This window comes from Gossypium arboreum, chromosome 6 (assembly GCF_025698485.1).
Source record: "Gossypium arboreum isolate Shixiya-1 chromosome 6, ASM2569848v2, whole genome shotgun sequence".
In the NCBI taxonomy this organism is placed as follows: Eukaryota; Viridiplantae; Streptophyta; class Magnoliopsida; order Malvales; family Malvaceae; genus Gossypium; species Gossypium arboreum.
The window spans coordinates 30,572,080-30,594,865 of record NC_069075.1 but is presented as its reverse complement, the minus strand read 5'-3'; the positions used below and the strand labels follow the sequence as shown (position 1 = coordinate 30,594,865).

At 35.4% G+C, this 22,786-nt stretch overlaps 1 protein-coding gene across 9 annotated transcripts; it reads left to right on the top strand.

The window, feature by feature from the left end:
* The first annotated feature begins 882 nt into the window (after positions 1-882).
* LOC108484356 (probable protein phosphatase 2C 11) lies at positions 883-21,025 on the top strand. Of its 9 annotated transcripts, none has more exons than XM_053030107.1 (7): positions 883-978; positions 1,120-1,237; positions 1,385-1,430; positions 1,645-1,966; positions 2,085-2,161; positions 2,661-2,747; positions 7,062-7,413. In XM_053030107.1, exons 4-7 carry the CDS (start codon positions 1,861-1,863, stop codon positions 7,107-7,109), a joined length of 318 nt encoding a protein of 105 aa, XP_052886067.1. In that variant the 5' UTR covers positions 883-978; positions 1,120-1,237; positions 1,385-1,430; positions 1,645-1,860; the 3' UTR covers positions 7,110-7,413. The 9 variants fall into 9 exon arrangements, with proteins under 9 accessions (XP_052886067.1, XP_052886070.1, XP_052886068.1 ...); XM_053030108.1 differs by having other exon boundaries at positions 967-1,001; XM_053030110.1 differs by lacking the exon at positions 1,645-1,966.
* Positions 21,026-22,786: the final 1,761 nt, after the last annotated feature.

Genomic DNA, 22,786 nt, shown 5'->3' with positions numbered 1-22,786 from the left:
ACATGACTTTTAAGACATGTTTGAACAAACACGTTAAACCAAATATATACACATATACATGTAGAATCTCTTGAACATATACTAGAGATATTAAAAAATACAATTTATTTATCTTTAATTATTCAAGAAAGAAGTCGATTGAGTCTAAGTTCAACTGATATGAATATTATTGTCAATGCAGAAGTATATAAGTTTAAATATGCTGAAATGCATTATTCTCGCATTTAAAAGTCGAGAAGAACTATAGATAGTTTTAAATATTCTCTTAACAATAACAATATGATAAAAAAAGAATTATTCAAAAAAGCTGTTCATATTCCTTCTCATCTAATTTGAAATGTACCTTTGCCACGTTGGATATAATTTAAGTATACGTATATAGAACATACATGTATTAAATAAATTATTGTTAAATTAATCGAATACATAGATTATCACGTTTTTTCTTTTCTTCTCAAATTAAGTTAACTACACCTCGATTAGCCCAACCCTCTTTGTATTAATTAATACACCTAATTAATTAAAAAGTATCCTAGATTTCTAATTAAAGTGTAATGGTCAATTGTCCGATCATTAAAATCCTAAATATATTCTTCAAAAAGAAAAAGAAAATCCTATATATATATATATATATATATATATAACAAATTAACATTATAATTCATGGATAATTACAATTCATAGATAATTAAACTCAATTTCAATGAAAAATAAAATAAAATTTAAAAATAATATAGTTGAACTGAATTGAATGGATAAGAATATGGCTGAAGATAAAAACTTGAAACAAAAATATAATGTAAAGTCTCATTAATTTTATTTTTAAAAAAATTAATGACATCAACCAATATATTAATCAAATAATAGAGTTTGAAGAAACTTGAAATTATAAATAAAGATATGGTCAAAAGTCAAAATAGCTGAGATATTTCCCTTTGCCGTGTAAACAAACCCTATTTTTTATTCAAACACCCATGGGTAGCTCTTTTCCCCCTTTTATGGTCCTTTCCTTTTGGTTTTGAAAAAACCCAATTCTTATATTCATTTCTTAATTTTCTTTTTACAACCGGATGTTATAGTTATTGATTTTTCTATGTTCTTTTTTCAATATTTTTGTAGGAATCGCATTTTATTCTGCATTTTAAACGTCTGTAAAGAAGCATTTGGTTGTCTCCCCAAAATTGTTGGTAACTTGGTATAGATGTTGTGGAGACTGGAGATGGCTCTTTGGGCTAAGGTGAGTGGCCATGCTTTAAACGTGCTTTCAGCCTTTCACTCGTATACATGCTTTAAACCCCAACCAGGGATTTAAATAGCGAAACCCCTCTGTTCTTAAATCCATAGTCTAAAGAAGTAAAGAACATATTTGGCATTTGCACTGCAGAATGCAGATTCAAGACATGCAAGCAAGAATCAAGACAAAATTTCAGGTACTTACTTGGATTTTGTTTGATAAATTCCTCCGATCCGGTGTTGATATTTTTTTTGCCATTTGGTCTTTGGAATTTACGGTCTCTAAACTGTAAACCGAAATATGATTGCTTTTGAGTTTTGAATCTTTTGATTGCTTTTGATTGCTTTTTTCTGTTTATTTGGACTTTTTTTTTATACTTTTTTTTGATTGAAAACTCTTTGATTTTGCAGGTATGGGAATATATTCTCTTTCGTTTTATTGTGTTTCTGTTGATTTTTTTTAAGAGAGGAGATGAATTTTATTTATTTATTTACTGTAACAGAAAATAACGGGAATAGCGCCCGTTATTACCGCAGTTGGCCGTTACCTGTTAAATTGCGGCCGCGATCCATCACTATCGGTGTAACTCCACTTTACACCACTATTTTTAGCAATAGCGATTTCGGATGACGCTGCTACCGCTATATAACAGCTGCTATACCGATATCGGATTGCTATTTAAATCCCTGGTGGGACGTATCAATGGAAGTTTAAACTTGGCCAGGGCTATTGGTACCTTCTAGATCCCAGTTTAAATGTTTTGTTTTGACTGGAGATTTAGGTGCGTGGAGCAGGGGGAATATATCTTATTTCAATTGCATGTTGATCCATATTTGGCTTTTGCTTGCAGGTGATGCGGAGTTCAAACAGAATAAAACTCTGCCAGCTGAAAAGCAGATTGTAACAGCTAATCCAGAAATAAATGCTGTGAGTAGCTGTGTGCTCTAATATTTGTGTAATTATTCCAACTCATTTTATAAATTTTGATAATGATGAATTGATTTAATAAAGGAACTATCTCTTTTGTTTTAGTACTCTTTTATCAAAATTTTAAAAAATAAGCAATCCTCATATGCATATATAAATCTTTTGCTACATCATGCCAACTAATATTTGTTTTCACCCCTTACCCTATGTTTATACTTAGCATTTACCCTATATAAACATAGCATTTACCCTATTTGAAATAGGTTGAGCTTTGCGATGATGATGAGTTTCTTGTTTTAGCTTTGCGATGGGATTTGGAAAGTTACTTTATAGGAACTAGCATCTATTTATCCGTATTGCTCTGAAAATAAGTTACTTTATAGGTTTGAAGAAGATTAATATTGCTGCTATTTTTTTTTTGTCATTTTAGAATTGTTTGAATCTACTTTATTATTGATTTTTATTTGGGGGTCTTGTTTAACAGCATTAATGTATGCAGGAGCACTTATATTGTACACTTATTGCTGAAAACTTTGCAACGGCATTGCCTCAAATTTTGGTAGTACAAGGATTTAGCTTACTTTTGGTACTTATTGCTATTTCTTTTTAATATTCAATTGTTTGCTTTCTTTCTATCTTTATGATTTTATATATTCTAGTAGATTCTTTTGGTACTTGTATAGTCGAATGGTAGAGGGACAACATTTTGCATATGATATATGAACATTTTAGGTCTTGGAAATGGAAGTTAGCTAAATTTGTTGTTAATTATCTTGCGATTTTCTTGGTTGGCCAATTAGTATATATATTACTGATAGGTTGTGGAAATGTGTCTTATTGGACATTAAAAGAGTAGTATATTACTCATTATAATATCTCACTTTATTGATATCTTTATATTTAATCTAATTTTTATTATTTATTTTAGTTTTAATTCTAAATTTTTATTTTTATTTTAGAATTAAAGATAACTTGAGTTCTAACTTTTGGATTTTAATTATGTTATTAATTTATTATTTTAAATTCTAAATTTAAATTCATTAATTTTTATATTTAGTTTTAAAGTTAAAATTTTCATAGAAAGTTTAATTTAAATAATATTTTTATTTATCCTTTAAAGTATATAGTTTAAAGTTTGAATTTCAAAAATAAAACATAATATAATATTTATCATAGAAATAAATATTATTTAATTAAAATAAAATTTTAAAGGAAAATAATATTTATTTTAATGTTAAAATTATTTTAATATTTTTCATAAATATTATCATAAAAATAAATTGATTGATTTTAATGTGTAGTATAAAGTTAAAAAGTTCATGGAAATTTAATTTAAATATTAACTCATAATAGATGAAAAATTAACAAATATTAACTTTATTAACATATAATTATTAATTTGTTAATTTTGTCTTTTTAAGTATAGTAAACATAAAATTGATAAAAAAACACAAATTTAGAACATTAAAAGAGAATTATTAAAGGGTTAAAATTTAAGTTTAAATTTAAAGACGATAATCATAACTTACATAAACATTTAAAGAATAAAAAAAACTTTTGGACCATAACTTACGTAACTTACATAATACATAAATATATATCACATTGTAACTTTGGATCATAACTTACATAACTTTGGATTATAACTTACATAACTTACATAAATATATATTGTTTTTCCCTACTCTTAATTATACTTATAAATAAACAACTTACGAATTAGTTTACACCCATTAGATACTTGATACTTGATATGTATTATCTATTTTAGTACAATGACATGATTTAAATTAATTTAGAACACTTAAGTAATCGTAATTTATTGTCAATTTTAGACTTCAAGAATTACGAAATGGATAAGAGTTGGATGAATTTGTCAATGGTAAGCAACGACTATCGAAATGGAATACAAACTTTTCTAAATTTTGCATTTCAAAATGCAAGCAAAGAGAATATAATTCTTTGCCCGTGTAAGAAGTATGCAAACATTAATTGGCATATTTGTGAAGTTGTCTATGAACATCTAATTGTTGATGGCTTTATTTGGGAATATAAAAAATAGATTTTCAATGGAGAGTGTACACCTCGTAGAGCCTCTTCAACGATTAACCCAGCTTATCCTCATAATGCTTACCATCAGTTTGTTAGAGAAGTTGACATGTAAGGTATGTTGCGGGATGCATTTAATATGCACAGTCATGGTTTGCAATCGTTTCCACCTGAAATTATTGCATTCGATGATTGTGATATTAGTAGAAATGCGTTAACAGAAATGGGAAAAAGTGTACCTAATAAAGAGTCAAATGGAGGAGCGACGAAGTTCTACAAGTTACTTAATGAAATCAATGAAGAACTTTATAAGGGATCAAAATTTTCAAAATTGTCCTTCTGCATTTGTCTTTTTCACTTAAAATGTTTTGGAGGGTGGATTGAAAACTCTTTACACTGCTGTTAGAGTTTTTGAGAGATATGTTTCTGTTTGTAAAAATTCCTTATTCATGTAAAGATATGAAGAAACTAATAAAAGATTTAGGCCTTGGATATGACAAAATTCATAGTTTCTCAAATGACTGCATGTTGTATTGGGGTGATTGGAAAAATCAACAATCTTGTCATGTTTGTGGTAAATCTCGTTGGATGAATAGGAATACAAAAGATGTGAATGAGGATGAAAGTAAGGCATAGTGAAGAAAGAAGCCAATAAAGATTTTGCGATATTTTCCACTAATACTAAGACTTCAAAAGCTTTTCATGTCGTTAAAGACAGCAGAGTTTATGAAGTGGCGTCATGATCAATGAATTGATGATGGATTATTAAGGCATCCTGTAGATTCTTTAGTTTGGAAATCATTTGACAGTAAATTTTCAAGCTTTGCAAGCAACCTTCGGAATGTGAGGCTTGAGGTAGCATCTGATGAATTTAATCCTTTTAAAATCATGAGTACTTTGTATAGTACTTGACTTATAGTGCTTGTTCCTTACAATTTGCCTTCGTGAATTTGCATGAAGCAATTTCCTTTTATCTTATCTATGATTATCCCTGAAGAGAAAGGTCCCGAAAATGATATTGACATTTATATGCAACCAGTTATTGAAGAATTGAAACAATTATGGGCGGGTGTTGAAACATATGATGTCTTGAGAAAGAACTTTTATTTACGTCTAGCTTTATTATAGACTATTAATGATTTCTCGGTTTATGCCAATTTATCTAGTTAGGGTAGTAAAGGACGTTATGCTTGTCCTTGTTGTGCGGCGCAAACATGTTCAAAGTAGTTATATAATAGGAAGAAGTTCTCTTATATAGGGTATCGTCGGTGGTTAGATGGAAATCATAGGTTAAGATTTTAAAGGACTCTATTTGATGGTATTGAAGACGTTAGAGATGCTCTTGAATAGACCATTGGATTTAAAATTTTGTTCATGTTATAAGATATCAATTTCAGTTATGGGAAGATGAATCAACCACCCAACACGCAAACAAAGAAAAGACGGAGGGAGGCGTATGTTGGCGATGTTGCAGATTAATGATGAATTTGATGAAGAGGATGATCCTAATGAGACGGACTTGTGAAAAAAAAAGTATTTTTTTTGAGTTGCCTTATTGGGAGCATCACATTTTGTGACACAATCTCGATGTCATGCATATTGAAAAGAATGATTACGAGAACATTATTGGGACAATTTTGAATGTCGATAGAAAATCAAAAGACAATCTTCAGAGTCAACTTGACCTAGTTGACATGGGAATTCAGCGTGATCTTTATCCCTAATTACTTCTAAATGGAAAATCTCGATTGTCGCCTTCTATTTTTGCAATGTCAAAGAAAGAAAAAGAAATATTCTGCACAATGTTGAAGGATATAAAGGTCCCAGATGTGTATGCATCAAATATATCTCGATGTGTGAGTCTTAAAGATCGAAGACTATATTCTCTAAAATCACATGATTATCACATCTTGATGCAAGATTTACTGCCAGTTACTTTACGGTGTTGTATGTAAAAAAATGTAACGTCTTGTATAATTTAACTATCTAATATAATGAAAGCTATTTGTGGAAAGGTCTTGATTGTTGAAGAACTTGAGAAAGTACAAGATTGAGCTACCTTGACTTTATGCAATTTGGAGAAGATCTTTCCACCTTTCTTCTTCACTATTATGGTGCATTTGCTAATCCATCTCCCTCATGAAGCAAAACTAGGTGGATCGATTTTCTATCGGTGGATGTATCCTATAGAGAGGTGCTAATTTATTTGTAAAATTTGCATTCATTCATAAATATACCTTTAGTTACAACTTTTGATAATGTTGTATATCGTGTTTAGGTTCCTATGTAAATTGAAGTCTTATTATCGTAATAAGCATTATCCAAAAGGATCAGTTGCTGAAGGTTACTTGACAGAGGAGTGTATGACTTTCTACTCTAGATATTTAGAAGATGTTGAAATAAGACTGAATAGGCCAAGTAGAAATGTTAGGCTCACTAATCATAACTTAGTCGAAACTTATCTATTTCGAAGTTATGGGGAATTAATTGATAAAGTTGAAATTGCACACTTAGATGATAGATATTGGGTACAAGCACATTGATATATTCTTTTTCACTACGATTCAATTGAACCATTACGGAAGTAAGTTTTAGAATTTGATAAATATTCATCTTTTTAATTTGTTTATCTTTTAACCAAGTAATCCACTTTTTAACATACTGAGTACAAACAAGTCTTGAGATCTTGTTCATGCTCTCGAAGATTACAACACCGAAAGATTCATAAGTTATTCACAGAATCTTTTCATGAACGGTTAGGGCAAACAGTATGCAAGTGAAGCTTTCATTGACAAATAATAATGTTTTCGTATAACATTTATAATTAATCAATTTACTTTTGATTCAATAGGTTTGGAGTGGAAAGGACGTCAACGACAAAGTTAAATGGCTTTCCTAAGGTCCAAATAGAGTAGTAAAAAGATATACTGCCTTCCTCATCAATGGATTCAGGTTTTATACAAAATCTCACGAAAGATTGAGGAGGACTAAAAAATGTGGAATAGTTATTAATTATTCAATTATAAGTTATGTTAGTGCTAGGGACAATAATCCTGTTAAGGGAAATGTGGAGTATTATAGATTTCTTACTGACATTATTGAGTTGGATTACTATGGCAAATGGAAGGTTGTCTTATTTCGATGTGATTGGGCTGATGTTAATACTACTCGTAGAATTAAAAAAGATCAATTTGGTTTTACAATGGTGAACTTTTCTCGATTAATTCACATTGGACAACAATTGATAGATGAGCCATATGTATTTTATTCTCAAGTCAAACAAGTTTTTTACTCGAAAGTTCTAACTGATGAGGGTTGTGTAACATTTCAAAATAGGGCCAAAACGGAACAGTGGTTGTGAAACCACGAATTTGAGATAGAAATGTTTATTCTGATTAATTTTTATAATTTACCGAGTGGTTAGATGCATGTGTTAGAGTATCAATGGAAAATTTTATAGATAACATGCTTAATTTACCTACTAGGGCTTAATTGCAAAAGTTGATAAATATGAGTTTTAGATGCTAAAGGATTAAATTGAAGAGTATAATTGAAGTAGAGGTCCTTAAATGGTAATTAGATCATTAGATTTTTATAGACAAAAATGGACATACATAAATAAAAATAACAAAAGTTTTAATGATGGGTATTTTATTTATTTGGTAATTAAAAGATTATAAAAGGGAAAAAGATGGTAAAATGTACCCATTTTCTTCATTAGGCCGAATTTTCAAGGGTTCTTCATAGCTAGGGTTTTGTCAAGCTTCCAAGCTTCATAGTAAGTAATTCCAAGCCTCGTTTTTAATGTTCTTTACGTTTTTGAAGTCCTAGTAACTTGATTTAGCTTATTCTAGTAATAATTTAACCTAGGGTTCATATTTGAAAAAATACCCATAAGTGAAATGTGTTTATTTTGATGTTTTATGGTAGAATATGAAGCTTGAAATTATGTTAAATGGCTTGAGCTAAGCGATTTTAAACGAAAATGAGTAAAATGACGTAATTGGTAAAAATACCTAATGATTATAACTATATGTTAGAGTGAGAATTTGATGTTGCCGTAGGTAAATAAATGATCAGCATGTCATAAAACATAAGAATTAGGGATAAAGTTTCATTTCCGATCCTTGGGGCAAAAGTGTAAATATGCAAAAGCTTAAGGGAAAATCATAATTTTTTCAAAGTTAGAGTTAAGGACTATTTTGATAATTGTGAATATTAAATAAGTTAAATTGCTATTATAGATCAAGAAGAATGAAATTCGGGGTTAGATTGAGGAAAGAAAAATGTTGAGGATTAAATCAAAATATTTGATCGTATTTTGTATCGAGGTAAGTTTGCAGTAAATAAATGAAATGTTTTATTATTTGTATTTAATGATGTTATTTTTCAGCATCTATATATTTATTTTGTAAATTTATTTCTTGATGATTCAAGCAAGAATTGACAGAGAAATAATACTTAAAAATCCCGGTTGAACCTTAGGAATGTGTAGGATACAAATGTCATGACATTGGGTTTAACGATACCAAGTAAGACCATATCAAGGCATGGCATTGATAAGTTTTATAAGACAATGAATTCATGTAAGACCATGTCAAGACATGGCATTGATAAACTACGATAAGGCAAAGATCCCATGTATAACCATGCCAAGGCATGGCAATGGTGAGTTCATAAGGCAAGGATACCACTAAGACCATGTCAAGACATGGCAATGGTAAGTTTAAAAAGGAAAGATACCCGTGTATCCTTAATATTCCAAATAGTTCAACGGAAAATTTAAAGAGTGTACCAAAGGGAAGGTAAGATGTAACACCCCGAATCCGAGACCATCGCCGGTGTCGGACAAGAGGGGTTAACAAGCCAAGTTCACATGTTTTGCCCACCAATTTGACATTTCCAGTCAGGCTGGAAAACTGCGTCACCGTCGCCTTAAAAATCATATCTCAAGTTTCAAAACTCGGAAACTGGTTTCAGTAAATTTTCCCAATTTAGACTCATATATCCATCCATGGATTTATTTCTAGAATTTTGGTTGGGCCAATTAGTACAGTTTATTAGTTAAAATCACCCATGTTACGAGGATCGATCGCTCGACCTTCGCGTTATAACTTGAATATCTCTCTGTACAGGGCTTTAATCTGGTGCCGTTTGTTTCTAATGAAACTAGACTCAAAATGGAATCTGTACATATAAGGCATGACTCCTAATTCTTTCTAGATAATTTATAGTAAATTTTAAAGTTATGACAGGGGACCCGAAACCGTTCTGGCCCTGTCTCACAATAGCTTTCATATCTCTTAACATGTAACTCCTATGACCATTTCGTTTCTTCCATATGAAAATAGACTCATCAAGGTTCATTTACATAGCTTATTCACTATTTAATACCATTCCTACAAATTTTGGTGATTTTTCACATTCACGCCAATCGAGCTGGCAACATCTGTTTTTTTTGAGGTAGGTCTTACCTATTTTGTAGTCTCAATGAACCAACTAGTCTTGCCATACATAGGTTCATATATGATCATTTTAACCATACCAATGGCTGATCATGTGACCAACATTCCCATTTTTTTCCAATCCATAATCACATCATGACACCATATATATATATACAAACCGCAAATAGTCTAAGTTCGTACTTCACTTTTACGAGCCATTCTCGCATGGCCGTACACATATACATCACAACATATTTAAATCAACAAGGGGTAGTCCTATACATGCCATTTCAAGTTCAACCAAAAATTTATACCAAAATGGAGGCTTGATAGTGTGGATGACTTCGACTTTAACGATCCCGAACCTGATTGCTATCGAGCGAAATCTAGAAAACTGAGAGCCAAAGCAACGGGGTAAGCATTTTTATGCTTAGTAAGTCTCAAGGAATATAATCAGCTTTAATTAAAGCAATACATTTACATAGCCAAATACATCATTTCATTAATACATATTCACATAACCATTCTTACTTCACACTTCATCATTATATGCTTTCACAAAGCATCAACCAATTCAATAGCTGAAATTCGTTAGTCGATTGAGCGAATGTTGCTCAAACATGTCGACTTTCCAATGCACATATAAACGTACCTTATTTTTTGGGCTTTTCGAGCGTACTAATTGAATTTATTACAGCAACCAACACTCACCTCCAGTCCAAGATTCTTGAATATAACCGGATATAACCACGTGCACAAATGCCTTGGTCTTAGCCCGGATAGAATGAGTCGCACGAATGCCTTGGTCTTAGCCGGATGTAGCCACTAGCACAATTGCCTTGGTCTTAACCCGGATATAATTTCAACATAATTGTCTTGAGGCTTAGCAGGATATCATTCAATTTCTCATGCACACATACATCAATAATCATTGGACATACATATTTCATTTTCGTTACTATGGCTCAAACACAATTATAATCACTAGCATAATCGCCTTCGGGACTTAGCCCGGGTATCATTCGAATACTCATACACACATAAATCAATAATCAATACATCCATATTTCATTCCACATAATTCAAGTAAGGTCACTTCTTGAGGACTTACCTCGGATGTTGTCGAACGGCTTTTACGGCTATTCGATCACTTTTTCCTTCCCCTTGTCCAATTGTGGCCCTCTTAGCTCTTGAGCTAATTCAAACAAATTCAATTTATTAAAACCTCATTGTGCTAGCTTATGGCCGAATATGACAAGGAGTTTAAATGGTCATATGGCCACCCTTTAGCTTGAGTACACAATGGTCATGCACATTTTATACGAGATCAAGCAATTCAATACAATTCATTAAAGCATCAAGGAAAAGCTAAGGCCATCAATCGGCTACCTAAGGCCGAACATACATGTCCAATTTGAGGCCAATTATACACTTAACACCACACAAAAACAGCATGCATTTTACTAGTTAATGCTTTACATATTGTGGCTCAATACTTATAATATATCATCAAGCACTCATATGGCCGATTATACTTAGTCATACTTGCACCAAATCAACAATAAATTTTAAGATTTCCACATCATATGTGTACTAAGCCGAATACGTTGGACAAGTTCACATACATTCTTCAACAATTCCTTCTTTAAACAAACACATCTAAGCCTTCCTTTCATATTATCAACTCCAACCATATACATTATTCAAGTATAACATTTTCATATTAAGCAATAGTATTACACATAATAGCCGATTCTTCTTACTTTGTATTTATGCATCTACTTGATCATTCGTTTAGTTCAAGCACCCATACACCAAGATTCATCAAGTTTAGCATGAAACATAACCTTAATCCTCAATAACCATTATGGCCGAAAGTTCTAGTCACCTCAAAATTACAATTTCTAACATGGGTCACCTTATTTATGGCTTAGAAACCACATGGTTGCTCTCTTTTTCTCCCCTAGAATTGGCCAAGAAGAATCAAGAACAAGGACTTGTTTCTTTCACCCATTTCTAATTATTCCTTAAATCATAAAGGCAACAACCATTTCCCTTAAACATCCTCCATGGCCGAACACTTGTATTACTACCACCTTCAAATTTTTTTGACATGAGCAAGTAAAGGACTTAGTAACTAGCTTCATATATGCAAAGATTTCAAAGACTAACATGGATTCCATACCTTAGTTCAAGCTCAAGTGACCGAATGCTAAGTCTTCCCTTTTCTTCTTGAAGGATCGGCTAAGCTAGGAGGAAGATGAACCAAACTTCTCTTTTTTTTTTTCTTTTTTCTTTGCTCAATACACGGCAATGGGGAGGGGGCAACCACACATATCCATTTTTTTTTTCCTACTAACACCAATATAATAACCCTTCTAACATCATCCATTAGCAAAACATGTTGGGAACATGTTTCCCCTTGCCCATAATTTGTCATGGCCGGCCATCCACCTTAGGAAATGAGATAATTGACATGCAACTCCATTTATTTCACTTCATGCATTATTAGGCCACTTAAAAATACACCTATCACATTTTCAAGTCCTAGCACATGGGTCCTTTATTATAAATTTGCACCTAATTAATAAAAATCAAGACACGAAATATTTACGCATACAAATTCCACATACAATAAGCACAGAATATAACATCTAATTATTCTTGGGACTCGGTTTCGTGGTCCCAAAACCACTCTCCGACTAGGGTCACATTAAGGGTGTCACAAGTCTCCCCCACTTAAGAGATTTTCGTCCCCGAAAATCTTACCGGTAAATAGGTTTGGACATCGCTCTTTCATAGAGTTCTCGGTCTCCCAAGTAGCTTCTTCTATCCCATGCTTGAGCCATAACACTTTCACTAGCGGAACCCGCTTGTTTATAACTCTTTCACTTCTCGTGATAGGATACGAATCGGTTCTTCCTCATAACTCATATTAGCTTGAATTTCAATTTCGATGGACTAATCACGTGCGATGGATCGATCTATAGCGTCGAAGCATCGAAACGTGAAAGACATCGTGAACCTTTTCGAGTTCGGGGCAAAATCAAACGATATGCCACCGGACCGACTCGCTCGGATATCTCATATGGCCCAATGAACCTCGGGCTCAACTTGCCCTTACGGCGAATCGAGTATCTTTTTCCAAGGCGATACCTTGAGAAACACTTTATCACCCACGATACTCGATATCCTTACGCTTCAGTCCGCGTCACGACCGACGATCGGAGGCTATCTTCGACTTTCACGGATTACTTTTACTTCTGTTCAAAGCATCTCTAATCAAATCCACCGAAAATCTTGCTTTCACCAAGCTCGGTCCAAAACAATGGTGTACGGTATTTACGACCGTACAAAGCCTCGTAGGGTGCCATCTTAATACTTGATTGAAAGTCGTTGTTGTAAGCGAATTCAATCAACGGCAAATACCGCTCCCATGAACCATTAAACTCGAGGACGCAACATCTTAACATATCCTCAAGTATCTCGAATTATCCGCTCGGATTGACCATCGGTTTGGGGGTGAAAGGCGGTCTTTGAAATGCAACTTGGTACCCAAAGCTTCTTGCAACTTTTTCCAAAATCGCGAGGTAAATCTCGGATCTCTATCCGACACGATGGAAATAGGCACCCCGTGTAATCTCACAATCTGAGAAACGTACAATTCGGCTAATTTGTCCATTGAAAAATCCGTACGTACGGGGACAAAGTGAGCAGACTTAGTCAATCGATCTACCACGACCCAAACCGCATCCTTCTTACTTGCTGACAATGGCAGTCCGGATGCAAAGTCCATTGTGACTCGATCCCATTTTCACTCGGGTATCGTGATTGGCTGAAGTAATCCTGAAGGCACTTGATGTTCCGCTTTCACTTGTTGACATATTAAACATCTCAAAACAAAGTCGGAGATGTCTCGCTTCATACCATGCCACCAAAACCGACGTTTCAAATCGTTGTACATCTTCGTACTCCCCGGGTGGATTGCCATTCGGCTACAATGGGTTTCATTCAGAATTATCGAAATGAGTTCCAAATTCTTTGGAACACACAGACGACTTTTGAACCTCAAACAATCGTCATCATCGATTTGAAATTCCGAGTCCTTGTTCGGAACACACTCGGCCGCTTTTGCGACCAACTCGTCGTCGACTTTCCGAGCTTCTCGAATTTGGTGTATCAATAGTGGTTTGGCTTTCGATTCACTACTAACACACTATCGGATCGAATGACAAGTGCACATTCATCGCTCGTAAAGTGAATAATGATTTACGACTCAAGGCATCCGCAACTACATTCGCCTTTCCGGGTGATAGTCAATGACCACTCATAATCCTTTAATGATTCGAGCCAACGTCTTTGTCGCAGATTTAAGTCTCTTTGGGTCATCAAATATTTGAGACTTTGTGATCCGAGTACATGGCACTTCTCACCAAATAAGTAATGTCGCCAAATCTTTAAGGCGAATACGATGGCGACTAATTCGAGATCATGGGTCGGATAATTTTTCTCGTGTGGCTTTAATTGCCTCGACGATAGGCCACAACTCGACCTTCTTGCATCAATACGCAACCTAACCCAAGGAGGAGGCGTCAAGATAGATGACAAACTCTTTGCCGATTCGGGTTGCACTAGAATTGGGGCTTCATCAAATAAGTTTTCATTGATCGAAACTTTTCGACATTTCTCCGTCCATTCGAACTTAACATCCTTTTGGAGTAAGCCGTCATCGGCGTGGCTATCGTTGAGAAACCTTTACAAATCGTCGGTAATAACCAAGAAGCCCCAAAAAGCTCCGAACCTCATTAATATTTCTGGAGGCTTTCAATTAAGTATGGCTGAAATTTTATTCGGTCACTCGAATACCGTCTGAATACCACATGACCGAAGAAGCTAACCTCTCTTAACCGTAACTCACACTTGCGAACTTAGCATATAATTGCTTATCCCGTAAAATTTGCAAAGACTAACCGCAGTGTTCAAGATGTTCGGTCTCATTTTGAATAGACCAAGATGTCATCAATGAACACGACTACTGAATCGATCCAAATATGGTCGAAGATCCGATTCATTAAATCCATAAATACCGCGAGGGCATTAGTGAGCCCAAACGGCATCACTAGGAACTCATAGTGACCATATCTCGTTCGAAGGCGTCTTGGATACGTCCGAATCTCGGATTCGCAATTGATAATAGCCCGATCTCAAATCTATTTTGAGAACACCGAGGCTCCTTCAGTTGATCGAACAAGTCATCGATACGTGGTAAGCGGATATTTGTTCTTTATCGTCGCTTTATTAAGTCGACGATAGTCGATGCACAACCGCATGGTTCCATCCTTCTTTTCACGAACAACACCGGGCGCACCCAAGGCGAAAAACTCAAGGCGAGCAAAACCTCTATCCACCAATTCTTGCAACCGAGCTTTCAACTTCTTTAATTCCGTTGGTGCCATACGATCTGAGCTATCGAAATTGGAGTGGTACCGGTACCAATTCGATGCCAAATTCTATTTCCGAGCAGTGGTAAACCCGGCAATTCTTTAGGGAAAACATCCGGTATTCACAAACCAGCGATACGATTCGGGTTTCTTTTTCGATTCCTTGTCATCGAGCACGACGCAAGGTACGCCGCACCATTTTCTTACATATTTTCGGGCCAACATTGCGATATTACGGTGGCAACCCTTTAAGTCCGTAGACTCAACCCGAATTATCTCATTATTCGCGCACCTCAAATCAATAGTCTTGCTTTTGCGTTTACAACCGCATCGTGCATGGTCAACCAATCCAAACCAAGAATAACGTCAATTCATCGAACGGCAAAAGCATCAAGTCATGGGAAAACAAGAACCTCGAACACTAGGGACTTTTCTTGCACACTTTGTTAACAAGCACGTAATGACCCAAGGGTTTGATACCGAATTACAAACTCGAGAGACTCAATAGGCAAAGTCTTCTTGGATGCTAAGGTTTCACATATATATGAATGAGTAGAACCAGGTCAATCAAAGCAATCACATTTGTATTGAAAAAAGTGAAAGTACCCGTAATGACATCCGGAGGCAAAGCATCCTCGCGTGCGCGATGGCATAAGTCCTAGCAGAGCACGAGCCTCAGATCGATGGTAGCATCTCTAGATCCTCTCGACCGCCAATCGACATTGCCCATATTTCTAGGTGGCCTACCTCGGCGATGGTAGCACCGGGTTTCCACTCGACTTACATTCTTCATGCATCCTCGGGCAATCCTTCATAAAGTGGTCGGCCGATCCACACTTATAGCGAGAGCGATCACGAAACCAATAGCTCCCGAATGCCATTTGCCACAATGTAGACACTCCGCCTCTCTCTACGATCATTTCCACCATGGCGATCGAAGTGACTCGTGTGGTCACAGGGTCGATCGCGTCCTCGTCTAGAAAAGCCCGATCACGCCTCTAGACCGGCTCACATCATCTCGAAATCTCTTGATGCTTGTTGAAGAGACTTTCCGAGGACCTCTTCGAATTCTCCGGTTCCACATCGACTTTTTATTTCTCCTTTCTAAGCTCTTGACTTTACAAGCTCGCTCAACAAGTACTACGAACTCTCGTATCTCGAGAATGCCAACGAACATCCTTATATCATCATTCAGCCCATCCTCAAGCGTTTACACATAATGGCTTGGACGAAATGCATTCTCGCGTCTGGCTAAGCCTCACAAATTTTCGTTCGTAGTCGATGAATCGACATAGAACCTTGCTTAAGGTCAAGGAATTCCCTTCGCTTTTGGTCGATGAATCTCGATGATATACTTTTTTGAACTCGGTTTGAAAGAATTCCCAAGTCACTTGCTCTCTAGGTACCACGAAGTCGAGTACTCCACCAATAGTAGGCGGACTCACGTAGCAAGGAGATGGTACACTTTAAGCACTCATCGGTGTACAGGATAGCTCATCGAGCACCGGATAGTGTTATCCAACCAAAATTCAGCTCGCTTCGGCATCATCATCATCCGTAGCCTTAAATTCAAGTGGCCCCATGTTTTGAATCCTATCGATTGGGGCTTACTTGACCTTATTTGGTCGATCACGGAGGTATTGTAGGTCTGGGGTTGCATTTGTCGGGAATGGAGGTTGTGGAACAGTAGTGTTAGTTCGAATGTATTGATTAAACCATTCGTTCATCACACTATAAAAGGCTTGCCTAGCCTCATCATTCGGATTCTTGGCCATAGGTTGAGAGCCGCCGGCCATTGTCCCTTCTTGCGCGGGAGCAGCGCCACACTCTCCACATCATCGGCTATTGCTCGGTGGGATCGGGATCCATTGCTATAAACAAACACAAAGTCAAATTGTCAAAAATCACCACACTATCGATTCATCATTTAATGGCATGTATAGCTAGACCCCAAACACATCACGGTAGTCCTAGAATCGATTAAACCGTGGCTCGATACCAATAAAATTGTAACACCCGAACCCGAGACCATCATGGGTGTCGGACACGAGGGTTAACAAGCCAAGTTCACATGTTTTGCCCACCAATTTGACATTTCTAGTCGCTGGAAAACTGCGTCACCGTCGCCTTAAAAATCATATCTCGAGTTTCAAAACTCGGAAACTGGTTTCGTAAATTTTCCTGAATTTAGACTCATATATCCATCCATGGATTTATTTCTAGAATTTTGGTCGGGCCAATTGGTACAGTTTATTAGTTAAAGTCACCCATGTTACGAGGATCGATTGCTCGACCTTCGCGTTATAACTTGAATATCTCTCTGTACAGGGATTTAATACTGGTGCCATTTGTTTCTAATGAAACTAGACTCAAAATGGAATCTGTACATATAAGGCATGACTCCTAATTCTTTCTGGGTAATTTATAGTAAATTTTTAATGTTGCGACAGGGGACCCAGAAACCGTTCTGGCCCTGTCTCACAATAGCTTTCATATCTCTTAACATGTAACTCCTATGACCATTTCGTTTCTTCCATATGAAAATAGACTCATCAAGGTTCATTTACATAGCTTATTCACTATTTAATACCATTCTTACAAATTTTGGTGATTTTTCACATTCACGTCACTGCAGCTGGCAGCATCAATTTTTTTTTTGAGGTAGGTCTTACCTATTTTGTAGTCTCCATGAACCAACTAGTCTTGCCATACATAGGTTCATATATGATCATTTTAACCATACCAATGGCTGATCATGTGACCAACATTCCCATTTTTTTCCAATCCATAATCACATCATGACACCATATATATATATACAAACCGCAAATAGTCTAAGTTCGTACTTCACTTTTACGAGCCATTTTCGCATGGCCGTACACATATACATCACAACATATTTAAATCAACAAGGGGTAGTCCTATACATGCCATTTCAAGTTCAACCAAAAATTTATACCAAAATGGAGGCTTGATAGTGTGAATGACTTCGACTTTAACGATCCCGAACCCGATTGCTATCGAGCGAAATCTAGAAAACTGAGAGCCAAAGCAACGGGGTAAGCATTTTTATGCTTAGTAAGTCTCAAGGAATATAATCAGCTTTAATTAAAGCAATACATTCACATAGCCAAATGTATCATTTCATTAATACACATTCACATAACCATTCTTACTTCACACTTCATCATTATATACTTTCACAAAGCATCAACCAATTCAATAGCTGAAATTCGTTAGTCGATTGAGCGAATGTTGCTCAAACATGTCGACTTTCCAATGCACATATAAACGTACCTTATTCTTTGGGCTTTTCGAGCGTACTAATTGAATTTATTACACAACCAACACTCACCTCCCAAGATTTTTGAATATAACCGGATATAACCACGTGCACAAATGCCTTGGTCTTAGCCGGATAGAATGAGTCGCACGAATGCCTTGGTCTTAGCCGGATGTAGCCACTAGCACAATTGCCTTGGGTTTTAACCCGGATATAATTTCCACAAAATTGTCTTTGGGGCTTAGCAGGATATCATTCAATTTCTCATGCACACATACATCAATAATCATTGGACATACATATTTCATTTTCGTTACTATGGCTCAAACACAATTATAATCACTAGCATAATCGCCTTGGGACTTAGCCGGGTATCATTCGAATACTCATACACACATAAATCAATAATCAATACATCCATATTTCATTCCACATAATTCAAGTAAGGTCACTTCTTGAGGACTTACCTCGGATGTTGTCGAACGGCTTTTACGGCTATTCGATCACTTTTTCCTTCCCCTTGTCCAATTGTGGCCCTCTTAGCTCTTGAGCTAATTCAAACAAATTCAATTTATTAAAACCTCATTGTGCTAGCTTATGGCCGAATATGACAAGGAGTTTAAATGGTCATATGGCCACCATTTAGCTTGAGTACACAATGGTCATGCACATTTTATACCACATCAAGCAATTCAATACAATTCATTCAAGCATCAAGGAAAAGCTAAGGCCATCAATCGGCTACCTAAGGCCGAACATACATGTCCAATTTGAGGCCAATTATACACTTAACACCACACAAAAACAGCATGCATTTTACTAGTTAATGCTTTACATATTGTGGCTCAATACTTATAATATATCATCAAGCACTCATATGGTCGATTATACTTAGTCATACTTGCACCAAATCAACAATAAATTTCAAGATTTCCACATCATATGTGTACTAAGCCGAATACGTTGGACAAGTTCACATACATTCTTCAACAATTCCTTCTTTAAACAAACACATCTAAGCCTTCCTTTAATATTATCAACTCCAACCATATAAATTATTCAAGTATAACATTTTCATATTCGGCAACAGTATTACACATAATAGCCGATTCTTCTTACTTTGTATTTATGCATCTACTTGATCATTCGTTTAGTTCAAGCACCCATACACCAAGATTCATCAAGTTTAGCATGAAACATAACCTTAATCCTCAATAACCATTATGGCCGAAAGTTCTAGTCACCTCAAAATTACAATTTCTAACATGGGTCACCTTATTTATGGCTTAGAAACCACATGGTTGCTCTCTTTTTCTCCCCTAGAATCGGCCAAGAAGAATCAAGAACAAGGACTTGTTTCTTTCACCCATTTCTAATTATTCCTTAAATCATAAAGGCAACAACCATTTCCCTTAAACATCCTCCATGGCCGAACACTTGTATTACTACCACCTTCAAATTTTTTTGACATGAGCAAGTAAAGGACTTAGTAACTAGCTTCATATATGCAAAGATTTCAAAGACTAACATGGATTCCATACCTTAGTTCAAGCTCAAGTGACCGAATGCTAAGTCTTCCTTTTCTTCTTGAAGGATCGGCTAAGCTAGGAGGAAGATGAACCAAACTTCTCTTTTTTTTCTTTTTCTTTGCTCAATACACGGCAATGGGGAGGGGCAACCACACATACCCATTTTTTTTCCTACTAACACCAATATAATAACCATTCTAACATCATCCATTAGCAAAACATGTTGGGAACATGTTTCCCTTGCCCATAATTTGTCATGGCCGCCATCCACCTTAGGAAATGGGATAATTGACATGCAACTCCATTTATTTCACTTCATGCATTATTAGGCCACTTAAAATACACCTATCACATTTTCAAGTCCTAGCACATGGGTCCTTTCTTATAAATTTGCACCTAATTAATAAAAATCAAGACACGAAATATTTACGCATACAAATTCCACATACAATAAGCACAGAATATAACACCTAATTATTCTTGGGACTCGGTTTCGTGGTCCCGAAACCACTCTCCGACTAGGGTCACATTAGGGGTGTCACATAAGATAAGTCCATGTTCGAAAGGTTCAAGTTATCTTGATAATTCATTTAGAATGTTGTTATTTATTTACATGCAAACTTACTAAGCTTTATGCTTACTCCCTTTCTTTTCTCTCTTTTTTATATTATCGCAAAGCCAACTAGAAAAATCGTAAGGACGTCGGAGATTACCCCACACTATCAATGAGCTAACTCGGGATTTTGTGACTAGAAATACTTTAAGTTATGGCATTGATAAACTGTAATTTATATATATTTTTGTCCCATGTTTAGCATATTTTTGGATGAATTATCCTTAGATTTGGTGAATTCGATGTTTCTAATCTTTTAATTTTATGTTTTATATGTAGGAGAGCATAGGAGAGTAAAAAGAGTGAGAAACGGGCAAAAAACGGAGAAAATAGGTCAACATGGGAAATCAACACGGCCTGAACTTCCTCACACGAGTAGTTCACACGTCCATGTCTGTTCAAAATGGGATACCAAAAGAATTGACAGTCGAGCCGTATGAGGTAGGAAACTCTCAAGTACGGTTTTAAGGGAAGGAATTGAACCGCCTATTTCGACCAGGGAGAACAGCCATTCGGAGGGGATTACGAAATAGCGGAGGCTTGGTTCGATCAAGCACCGAGTATTGAAACAGAGCTATAGTGCTTACTCCTGGTAATTATATTGAAGTGCAGAATTGGTTAAAGATCACGCGGCGACAGACTCGAACACGGTTTGAAGCAATCGCAAACAGGCGTGTCACACGGACGTGTCTCTGTCGAGCCCAAGTTTAGTCCTATTCGGAAAAGGCCACTCTTGAGGGCTTTTAGGCATTCTAAAGCCTATTTAAACACACGAGAGGAGGATTAGAGGGGACGCACGCAGGAGGAGGCAATGAATTACTTGAAGAAAGTCAATTGATCCATCTCAGAAGCCGGATTCACCTTTAAGATTGAAGATCTCCCTTCAATTCCCTTCAAGAGTTCTTGGGTTTTCTTTATGTTTTGATATCATTATTCTTATGAGATGTTTTCTTTCATAAATATGAATTAAACCCCTTAAATACCTTAGGGGAATGAAACCTAAGACAGATCTTGTTATTATTATCTGAATTATATGATAAGTATTTGTCTTGTTCTTAATTATGAGTTCTTAATTCTTACTTTAATATTTCACGATATTGATTCAAGTATTGATGTGCTTATTTAGAGGAGCAAAAGTCCCTGTCTAAGAGTAGATCTAATATAATTAAGTGGAGTTGATTGCACGCCTAGAGATAGGGTGACATAATTTTGTTGGATTAGGGTAAAACCTAATAAGAGAATCCATAGATCGAGTTAATGCAACACTAGGGGTTTTAATTAGAAAAATATTTTAATTAATCAACCTAAGGTTAGATGTTGTTAGTCTCGAGAGAGATAATAATATAACTTAGGGATTTCTACGGATCAAGTCAAGTGAATAAATCGTCTGGTTCAGAGTTAATAACAAGTGAAGTCTAGGTGGGTTTTTCTCTTAGGTATTGTCCAAATCATTCAGTTTTCCCAAAATTTATTCCCCCAATTTACTTTCTGTGCATTCTTAGTTTAGTAATTAGTTTAGATAAAGCAAACCCCTTTATTTTTAGGCTAGATAATAAAAAGAAAGTTAATACCAGTACTTTTAGTTCCTTTGGGTTCAACATCCCGGTCTTGCCATAAGCTATACTACTGTTCGATAAGGTGCGCTTGCCTTTGTCGTGATAATAGTTAGTTTTCAAGAACGGACATTCATAAATTATAAAACTTATCACGATTCACATCACACATTAGGCATGTATAGGGACTTGGCTATTTTGTGTGTATGTCCTTATGATATGATTAAAGAATGGCATGTGAATAATTGGTAATCATTAGTTTATGTAATAGCTAAATAAGAACATGTTTTGGTATTATGTATGCTTAAATGAGGTTTGATGCAAAGAAATTATGAAAGGAGTAAGAGTTGGCCATGGAATAGTTAGGAAACAACAGCAGTGATGTGGTTTTGAAAAATCACTAAAACTTTTATAAATGAAATTAAATGGTGAATGAGATATAGGATTAAATCTTATTGAGTCTATTTTCATAAGAAAGAAACAGAGTAAGCAAAGGAAGTCTATATTCTGAGATATTTAAATTTTTGTAAGACTGGTTCAGAGTGACTTCGTGATCGCCTGTGCTAACTTTGGAAAATCACTAGAAATTGTAAAAAAAGAATTATAAGTCATAGTTTATATGTATAGATTCCTAGTTGAATCTATTTTCATTAGAAATAAAAAGAAATGTTATCTGAAGTCTGTATAATGAGATAGTCTATTTTTAGTGA